General features: G+C 41.5%; 2 protein-coding genes across 2 annotated transcripts in view; both read right to left on the reverse strand.

The window, feature by feature from the left end:
• The window catches only part of LOC139417536 (glutamate receptor-interacting protein 2-like), a 75,881-nt gene extending 70,992 nt beyond the window's left edge, over positions 1-4,889 (reverse strand). The window contains exons 1-3 of the mRNA XM_071166787.1: positions 4,820-4,889; positions 4,428-4,438; positions 2,680-2,851 (exon numbers count right to left, since the gene is read on the reverse strand). Of these exons, the coding sequence (XP_071022888.1) occupies positions 2,680-2,851; positions 4,428-4,438; positions 4,820-4,889 (253 nt within the window). The remainder of the gene's footprint in view (positions 1-2,679; positions 2,852-4,427; positions 4,439-4,819) is intronic.
• Positions 4,890-5,047: 158 nt separating this feature from the next.
• LOC139416247 (large ribosomal subunit protein eL32) lies at positions 5,048-9,406 on the reverse strand. Its single transcript, XM_071164681.1, has 4 exons — positions 9,333-9,406; positions 8,568-8,669; positions 8,176-8,357; positions 5,048-5,217 (listed from the first exon to the last, which is right to left on the reverse strand). Exons 2-4 carry the CDS (start codon positions 8,661-8,663, stop codon positions 5,088-5,090), a joined length of 408 nt encoding a protein of 135 aa, XP_071020782.1. The 5' UTR covers positions 8,664-8,669; positions 9,333-9,406; the 3' UTR covers positions 5,048-5,087.
• Between the last annotated feature and the right edge of the window lie 73 nt (positions 9,407-9,479).

A 9,479-nucleotide genomic window follows, 5' to 3' on the forward strand; every position in this document is an offset into this window, starting at 1 on the left:
ACACTGGCTAACTAATGCTCGCAGCTTTTCCCCTCGCGTGCCTTAAATTCCACCTCTCATTCCATAGGCTCATCACAATGATTATTATCTGCTTATCTGCTTATCTGCTTATACAAGAGCACCAGTGGTGGAAAAGGTACTCAATTGTCATACTTGATTCAAAGTAAACATGTCTTAATGGAAAATGACTCAAGTAAAAGTGAAAATCACCCAGTAAAATACTACATGAGTAAAAGTCTAAAGGTATCTGGTTTTAAATGTACTTAAGTACAGTGGTGGAAAAAAGTACTCAATTGTCATACTTGAGTAAAAGTAAATAGTGTACATCAAAAGTCCTTATATTAAGAAACCAGATGGATGGCACAATTTCCTTTTTTGTTCATTGTTTTTTTTTCTCAGACAATTTACAAACGCAGTATGTGTGCTTTGTGAGTCCGCAAGATCAGAGGCAGTAGGGATGACAACACGCTACATTGATAGGTGCATGAATTTGACCATAATTCTGTCATGCCTGAGTATTCTAAATGTAACGTTTACTTTTTGGTGTCAGCGGAAATGTATGGGAGTAAAAAGTCAATATTTTCTTTAGGAAGGTAGAGGTAAAAGATGTCAAAGTACAGATAACCCAAAAAATGGCTTAAGTAGTACTTTAAATTATTTTTACTTCAGTACTTTACACCACTGAGCACCCCTACCAATAACTGTACATGCATGTCGCTACAAAGCCAAAAGAGACTTATTCACTCAACTTCTGACCAGAGAATCCTGTCCTTTATATGAGACAATGGCTGCAATGGATATGAATCAAAACAACAATATGGTTTCTCGCTTTCAATCTGTGGTGAACATCTCATGTTCCCTTCTCTGGGTGAGAGGGCTCTTTCCCCCACTGCCACTGCGCTGTCTGTCTTCTACCCAGACACACACTTACAGAGGAGTTAAAACGACCGCTGACTGACTGAGAGCCCCACCTGTCTGTCCATTTGTCACCCTCACATGCTCGCCACTTCCTGACTCACCCTCCCTCCATTCTTTCCCCCTATAAGGCCTGACAATCCCACCCAAAGGAACTTCTGTCATAGTCAGGTCTGAGAGTAGGGAAATGACATCAAAGGATACACTAAAGCTCTAAACAGACAAATATGAACTAGACCCACACAATAGCTTCAAAGTCCACACAGATGTGAGGATGAGCTCAAGTACAAATAAAAGCTAGTAAACTATATGTGTACAAATACATCCTTGATCCCAATGCATAGATTTATTGAGTCTATGTAGCAATTCCCTGACCAGAGACACCTCAAACAACTACAAACAAAGCGTTCTCTCCACTGTAGAAGCATTTCTCGCCAATGTAGCATGTCTCCTAATTAGTAGTCTCTTTCCAGTGGACCCAATACTCTTTGGTATAGACAATTTCCTCCGAGTTTCATCCTTAATACCCCATTTACTCAGGTGTTTCAGAGCGAAACAAATTAATTTCTTACAGAATAAAGAGGAACAGAAGACACAGAGCTGTTTGTTGGTCTTATAAAAACACAGGGAAACAGAACATACTAGGCCACACAATTAGGGTAATTATTTATATATTTGACCTCAGTTAAGAACAAATTCTTATTTTCAATGACAGCCTAGGAGCAGTATGTTTAACTGCCTTGTTCAGGGGCAGAACAACTGATTTGTACCTTGTCAGCTCAGGGATTCGATCTTGCAACCTTTCGGTTACTTGTCCAACGCTCTAACCACTAGGCTACCTACCACCCAATTATGTAGAGTAGTAGAACCACACCCACTCAGTGTAGTTCTGTGAAGTAGAATAAATGCTGCGTTTAGACTAGAGAATCAATTACACACAAAAATTACACACATTCTGCTAGAAAGCAATATGCAATCGATTCTAGATTCAACAGATTGTTTAAATGTATATAAAACAGTGCTATTGTCTTACACTTCCAATTAGTGATCGTTCTAAAAGACCATTGTAATATATGTTAAATAAGACCATTGTACTATATGTTAAATAAGGCCATTGTAATATTTGTTAAATAAGACATGACATGTTCACTTACCTCTAAAAGAATAAGCTCTCACATACGTTGAAAGTACAGTAAAAGCTATGAGCTATTCTCCAACCAAAAGGTAGCTGGGCACACTTTCTAACATGCAGCTGATCATACTGCCAATGTATGGCTATCAGCTCTAGTTGCGAATAAATTTACCAAATGAACGCAGCAGGGATGACAGAAACTTGAGTCAACACACCGATCACGAAATGACTTAGGCTACAAGACAGGCTCAGAGGTGGTGAACATGACACAGTCATAATTCATAATCATAGTACGATGTTCACCTGCAAGGTAGCTCAGACGTAAACTAAAGGTAAAATATGACTCCATTAAATGACTCATCCCACGTTTAAGCTAAGTTATCATATTGATTTTGACAAAACAAAATAGACAAGATAAATTCTAGGTATAGTTTCTTATTTAAAACGGTCTCAACTAAGAAATAAGGCACTTCAGCTCCCACACAACTCAGGCTGGAGCCTGCAACAGTATATACAATACAGTAGCAGTGTAAAAACCCAATCAACTCGTCCGTTTGGCTTTAATGAACAAAAATAAATCATGTGGGCTCTGCCATCATAAGTATTCATAAACATTGTTGCGTAAGCAGTACCTTTGGTCCTCCCTCTGATGATCCCGAGCCGACAACGGAGTGAAAAGGAGAACATCCTCCTCTTTCCTCCTCCTTTCCTCATGGACTCGGTCTGAGAGAAGGCCAGGGTGATGTGCTTTGGGTTGCCCATGCATCCCTTTCCACATATTACTCTGTCTGCCACATTCACTCTCTAGTCACCGAAAGTCAAAACATTCTCGCTTTCTCCTTTCGATCGCTTTCCTCCAAACGCTTTCCTCTAGCTCCGTCCTGCGGTCTCTTCACAACCCTAACTGGAGGAGTCCCAACATCCTCAGGTGTGTCTGAATAAGCCTACAAATGAGATGGAGAATAGAAAAAAAAATAGAAAACGAAACCTACGAAAGATCAGATATACATATTCGTAAATCTATGCATATTTATAAACCCATCAGTGTCTGATTCTCTCGTAACACACACACACAAAATGTGAAATTAAAATGGCATGCAAACAAAAACATGAAGATGCTGTCCATTGTTATTCATTTCAGGTAAGGTTATGTAAATGTAATGCATGTTATATTGTTTGTGATTTTCATCACTGACACAGTTTTTTACATGAACAGATGGATAGGAGCTAAATGCTGCAGAGATGGCACAGCCTGCCAGAACGCAATGGAAACTTTCACCCCAGGTGGCTGGCGGTAGACACTGGCTATTTATTCATGCCAAAACATAGCATTTCAGAATTGCAGCATGAATGTGCATGATTGAAAAGGGCATCTAAACATGTTCATTTCTGTAATTCCAACAAAACACTGTATGCGGTTGTCTACATTAAATTACTTTAATTTATGGAGGCCCAACTGTCATAAGCAGAGAAGAAATGAAAGTCATGTGTGGAAGAAAGCAAACCGCTTTGGTTTCATCAATATTTCTGAATAATCCTCAAAACTAAGTAGTGTTAAATTACAACATATTTGCAAATTAAATCAAGATATATCTTGATTTGAAAGCATCTGGTTATCAGTCTCGTATTGCACTCATGATAATCGTGTAGTAGTCGGATTAATGTCCCAGACATATCTTGTTATTATTTTTATGAAGTTCCTTCAAGATCTTCAAAGATCCCAAAGGGGATTCAACTACTTCGAGCCTCATAAATCCCTGTTGAGAGCATGTCAATAGGAAGTTGAAAACATCTTTCATACAAGTTTCCATTGCTTTACTAAATCCTAAATTGTCAGAATGGGGCTAAGGATCACTACAGGGTGTTGGCAAGGCTGACTGCACATCCGGCTGAAGTGCCACAAGGCTGTTAGCACAACAAACACTGATGCACTTGGGAATAGTAGTCAGTGCTATCCCATAGTTTCAGTCGAGACACGTCACACAGGTCTAAAACTTCCCTTGTGTTGCACACAGATCACAGGTCTCCAGTAATCAGGTTTCCATCTAATCTTAATGCACGTAAAATACATGACGGATAAAAATAGTCAGGACAGGCCTGATTGAAAAAGCTAATTTGTCATGAACTTGCCAAATGTCAATAAACTATGGGAGACATGGCAGTGGAAATACTGATATAACAACTGTCACATTGTACCAAACTTGACATGTGGTCCCCCCCACAATGACTTGGGAAAGCATGTATTTTATTAGGCTACAGATGAAATATATCAGGAACTTCATCGGTTTGGTGAAAGTGCAAGGTGATGAACTTAATGCTCCTTCCCAATAATGCGTGGCTACTGTTTTGTCCATAATGTCATCTCGTAGGCAGGCTATACCTGCACCGTATCTGCGAGCACATGTGGCAAGATCAGAGAAGAAACATGCGCTATATAACGCAACATTTCTTACAAAACCATCGGAGTTGAAAACGCATAATTTTTATGTGCACTATGGCATCACGCAGACTTTCATCCTCAACAAGTCAATTTGATGGAAACACAATCAGCATATTGAATTTACGCTGATTGTAGAATATTCACATGAAAATCTGTCACAAATGAGATAGAAGCCTAGCTTGTGGTATTGAAATATTCTAAATAACATGGTCTTTTTTTCTCTCTTCCAGATACAACCCTCTCCGCTCTATAGGACTGTCTAACAGGTAGGAGTATATACAGGATTTGGTCTGAAAAGAAGTTAACTTGATGTATTTCATAACCCTTCTCACAAAGGTGCACTCGGAACTTGACACTTTCAATGTTTCTCAAAGAAATCTCAGAACCATCTAGACCAGTCATGATGAACCAGACCAATTCTCAACCCTTCGCCCACGTGTTTACTCTCCACTTTAAAGGGAGGATTGGTGTCAGGAATATAGGGAAACGGGTAGAGAATTTGAACAGTCTAGCTATAGCAAAGTGTTAGACCAGAAAAAATAATTTGCCAGGAGAACATACACATTTAAACATGTGTTTTATTGGGAAATAATGGCTGGATCACTCGTTCTCCTCGCTGCGGAGTCTGGCATTGGGGTTGGTGATCTTGATGGCCAGCTGGGCTGCTCTCTCCACAATCAGCTTCCTGTTCTTGGAAGACACGTTGTGGGCAATCTCAGCAGCATGCGTCCTACGGAGAAGGTAAGAGCAGGATAAATTATTTGTCAAACGCCTATTTTTCAGTGGCAATTAACCAGACTATAACTGACCAAATAGGCAAATTATTTTTCATTACAGTTGACTAAAACAATACGAAATGCTCTCTGTGGCCAAAATCTGACTACTAAATGGAGTAGACAAATAATATTAGCAGCACAGATGCGCAGTTCTGTTCAGCAGTGGGAAAGACGCGCCACACTTGGCACACAGCCTACATGAGCTATGAGCAGTGGGAAAGACGCGCCACACCTGGCACACAGCCTACATGAGCTATGAGCAGTGGGAAAGACGTGCCACACCTGGCACACAGCCTACATGAGCTGTTGAGCAGTGGGAAAGATGCACCACACCTGGCACACAGCCTACATGAGCTGTTGAGCTGTGGGAAAGACGCGCCACACCTGGCACACAGCCTACATGAGCTGTTGAGCTGTGGGAAAGACGCGCCACACCTGGCACACAGCCTACATGAGCTGTTGAGCAGTGGGAAAGACACGCCACACCTGGCACACAGCCTACATGAGCTGTTGAGCAGTGGGAAAGACGCGCCACACCTGGCACACAGCCTACATGAGCTGTTGAGCTGTGGGAAAGACGCGCCACACCTGGCACACAGCCTACATGAGCTGTTGAGCAGTGGGAAAGACGCGCCACACCTGGCACACAGCCTACATGAGCTGTTGAGCAGTGGGAAAGACGCGCCACACCTGGCACACAGCCTACATGAGCTGTTGAGCAGTGGGAAAGACGTGCCACACCTGGCACACAGCCTACATGAGCTGTTGAGCTGTGGTGGAGCAAGTGATGACTGTGGGCACAGGCAGACCAGCTCTGCTCTGATTATACACATCTCGCAGGCCACTCTCTTGCTTTCCCTGTAACTAACCAGTCACCACCAGCCATCTAGTTAGCTACCATTTGCCTGGTTAAGTAACACAAGCTGCTTTACGAAATTTAAAATAGCAGCATTGCATTTAATAGTAAAACAGTGTAGGTATGTTTCTCTCCTTCGATTATAGAACAGTCTTTAAATTGTAGTCTTTAAATTTCATATGCAATTTCTTTTTTTAAATACCAAGCTTGCTAGCTTAGTTTTTCTCTGCATTATTTCAGACATTTGTCAAGCTGTCTCCAATCAATGTCTGGTTGTGTGTGAATGCGTGGTGGGGGGACAGGCGAAACGGTTAAGCAAGCCTAAAAAGCAGTTCTATGTGCGCTATATTTATGCTTCCCACGAGTAAGTTTCTTTTTTGCGGCTTTTACTTTTGCACACCAGCTCCAAACAGCACTTTAGATGGTTAAATGATTCTCTACACTATACTTGCATGTTTTGTCACAAACTGAAATTAGGCAAACTATTAGAATTTTAGTAACCAGGAAATGGTGGAGCGATTATTGCATAGAGGATCTTTCATCTTTCTAGGCACACTGGTGCTCCTAAATGAAAATTCCAGGCCGCACAGCAAAGTCTTTAACCGCATACACAAGTAGAATGGTCGCACTGTAAAGCCCTGAAGTGGACCCCACGATGTGTGCGTGCGACACCCACATTGCTCATATCATACGCAAATTGACCTTTTATAGCCTATTACATAAGTTGGCAGAAGACTGCCTCAGTAGGAATGGTAGGCTATAGATTGTTCATGGGTATATGGTAATTGGCTGCTCTTCAGTAGCTAACTAGAAAAAAGGTTCAAATTTACCAAATTAGGGCACGCCCTAGGATTTTCGAACAATTTGTTGCTGATCAAGGCCTAAAGTTGGGGAGAGGGAGGTCCGGAGAGTGTCAGTCAACTTCCCCCTCAGGAAGTTGGAGAAATGTTGCCCTAGCACTGCACAGCGGATTCAAATAACCAACTAATAATCAAGCTTTGGTTATTTGAATCAGCTTTGTAGTGCTAGGGCAAAAAATGCTCCAACTTCCTGAGGGGGAAGTTGACTTGACACCTCCTGGCCTACCCCCTACCCAACCTGGGGGGCTCCAGTAGTTGGGGAAACCCTGGTCTACCTTACTGTAGGCTATTTGGAATATGAAACAACTGAACTAGGCCTATATGAGCTTTTTCAGATCTCCATCCACAACCTAATCTATCAGGTTAGTCTTGTCTACCATTGATTGTTATTGGTAAACTGACTATTATCACATACTTAGAAGCCTACTGTTGGCATAGATCTATTTCAAGAGGAAAGATGAAGACATTTTTAACATAGCCTTACTAATCTTTAACGGTCTACCGGAACTTTCTGTGAAGGACAGTATCATCGGGACATCGAGTCTGTTTCCATCCTACGTATTGCTTGTCAATGCATGCGTTTTTCCAATAGTCAACAGCCAGACAACTCTTCATTTATCAACCATCTTTGATAGTACTACGACTACAGGGAGAGAGCTAGAAATGTGGTCCTCCTCGACCAAGTCCTCTGACTGCCTCAGCTACCACGTAATACGGTTGAGTCAAAAAACACAATGTGCCAACTAGAAGCCTATTTTGTTTTGCATTTTTAGGGTAGTTTTTCATACTAGGGTACTCAAGCATGGTACGCAAAATACGTGCAGGTTGACAGGTCCGCATTTTAAGATACAACTTCTGAGTCCACTGGATATCTACAAATAGTATTCCCTGTCAAATAGGCTTTGCGCTATTAAGATTCGTAGAGCTATGCCTCCCCTGGCTTAGGTGACCCCCCCCCCCCCCAAAACACACACACAACTAAAGATTGATTGGAGACAGCTTGTGCCAAAACATTTTCTAGGATGTTTAAAAACTTTAAACAACTTGTCCTACACATTTTGTATTTAGTACCTTTAGAAAGAACGCCAGGATAACTGTATTAAAGCATATATTATTGCATATCTAATGATACTTGTTTGAGTAAACAAGCCAAATGGACCTACGGGGAAGAACACAGTGCACCCAACAAAACGTACTTGTTGCTCATCATGAGGACCTCCAGCTCCTTGATGTTGTGCACCAGGAACTTCCTGAAGCCAGAGGGCAGCATGTGCTTAGTCTTCTTGTTACTACCATAACCGATGTTGGGCATCAGCATCTGGCCCTTAAACCGCCTGCGGACTCTGTTGTCAATACCCCTGGGCTTACGCCAGCTTTTCTGGAGGGGGCATAGAAAAATATGTTACTTACTAAAGCAGTTATAATCAATGTTCCTTCCAACTACTTTGCTCGAGGGAGATCAATGTCCTTTGCCTCTCTGCATGTGTAATGTCTGAAAAGCATCGCTCGCTCCACAAATTACAGAACTTTACATTCCTAAAGGAAGATATATAATCTTTAAAGTTACGCGTGTAGCAAATGCTCTTACCGTGACCTTGACATATCTGTCAGACTGATGGCGAATGAACTTCTTAACCCTCTTCTTGACGATCTTCGGCTTGGTAAGAGGTCGGAGGGCTGCCATGGTGACCTGTAATGGGGTAAAATGTTATTTGTTAACTTAATTTTGGGCAGTGTTTCACAACTGACAAAAAACAACCATTGCATATCTAATCACCCACAATCAGTGGTTGTGAAACGTTAGTCACAGTTACATGACTAGTAACTAAAAGCCAACAACTCTCATTAGAAAACAAGCCAGCTAGCATGTCATTAAGATTATCCCTTTATAGCAATAGCAAACTACAGGTAGCTGACGGTTAACTTTAGTCAACAGACACCTCGACTCTACCTTTACAAATGGGAACAGTCAATCGCATTGAAGTAGCAAGTGTGCTCTAGCTACAGCAACAAACATTGTTTGAGGGCTGGCTGCGTTGTTAGTCTGGTAATTGTCAAAGTAGTTAACAGGCATATGATATCCAGGGTGATCCTAAAAACCATGCTAAATTAAAGCGTGATTTATAGGCCACACTGTAGAGACATCGCTAGTCACTAGCCAGTTCTAATATTAGGAAGGCTAGCTAGCCACATGGAATGCAGGCCGATCGAAACCATGGCATTTCAAAATGTGCAGTGTTTTATACTATTCGATGGCTTCTGAATGTTGAATTTGCGCAGGTGATTATTTATGTCAACATTATTTATTTTGTCTACTAAACCAGTAGATGGACATAGATTTTGATAAACTCACCCGCCTGTGTAATTTTAGGAAAGGAGTCAGCAACGGCCGAAAGGAAAGGACTTCCGTTAAGGACCGCAAGGTGATATGGGTAATGTATTAAATGAGAGAACTGGAAGTAGTAGCTCGTCTTGGCACTACTTATACCAAATCTCACTC

Source organism: Oncorhynchus clarkii, chromosome 9 (genome assembly GCF_045791955.1).
Source record: "Oncorhynchus clarkii lewisi isolate Uvic-CL-2024 chromosome 9, UVic_Ocla_1.0, whole genome shotgun sequence".
In the NCBI taxonomy this organism is placed as follows: Eukaryota; Metazoa; Chordata; class Actinopteri; order Salmoniformes; family Salmonidae; genus Oncorhynchus; species Oncorhynchus clarkii.

Coding starts and splice junctions, on each gene's coding strand:
- LOC139416247 (XM_071164681.1), bottom strand. CDS start 8,663: ATGGCAGCCCTCCGACCTCTTACCAAGCCGAAGATCGTCAAGAAGAGG. Junction 8,358..8,567: donor ACAGATATGTCAAGGTCACG/GTAAGAGCATTT, acceptor TGCCCCCTCCAG/AAAAGCTGGCGTAAGCCCAG. Junction 5,218..8,175: donor GTCCTCATGATGAGCAACAA/GTACGTTTTGTT, acceptor CCTTCTCCGTAG/GACGCATGCTGCTGAGATTG.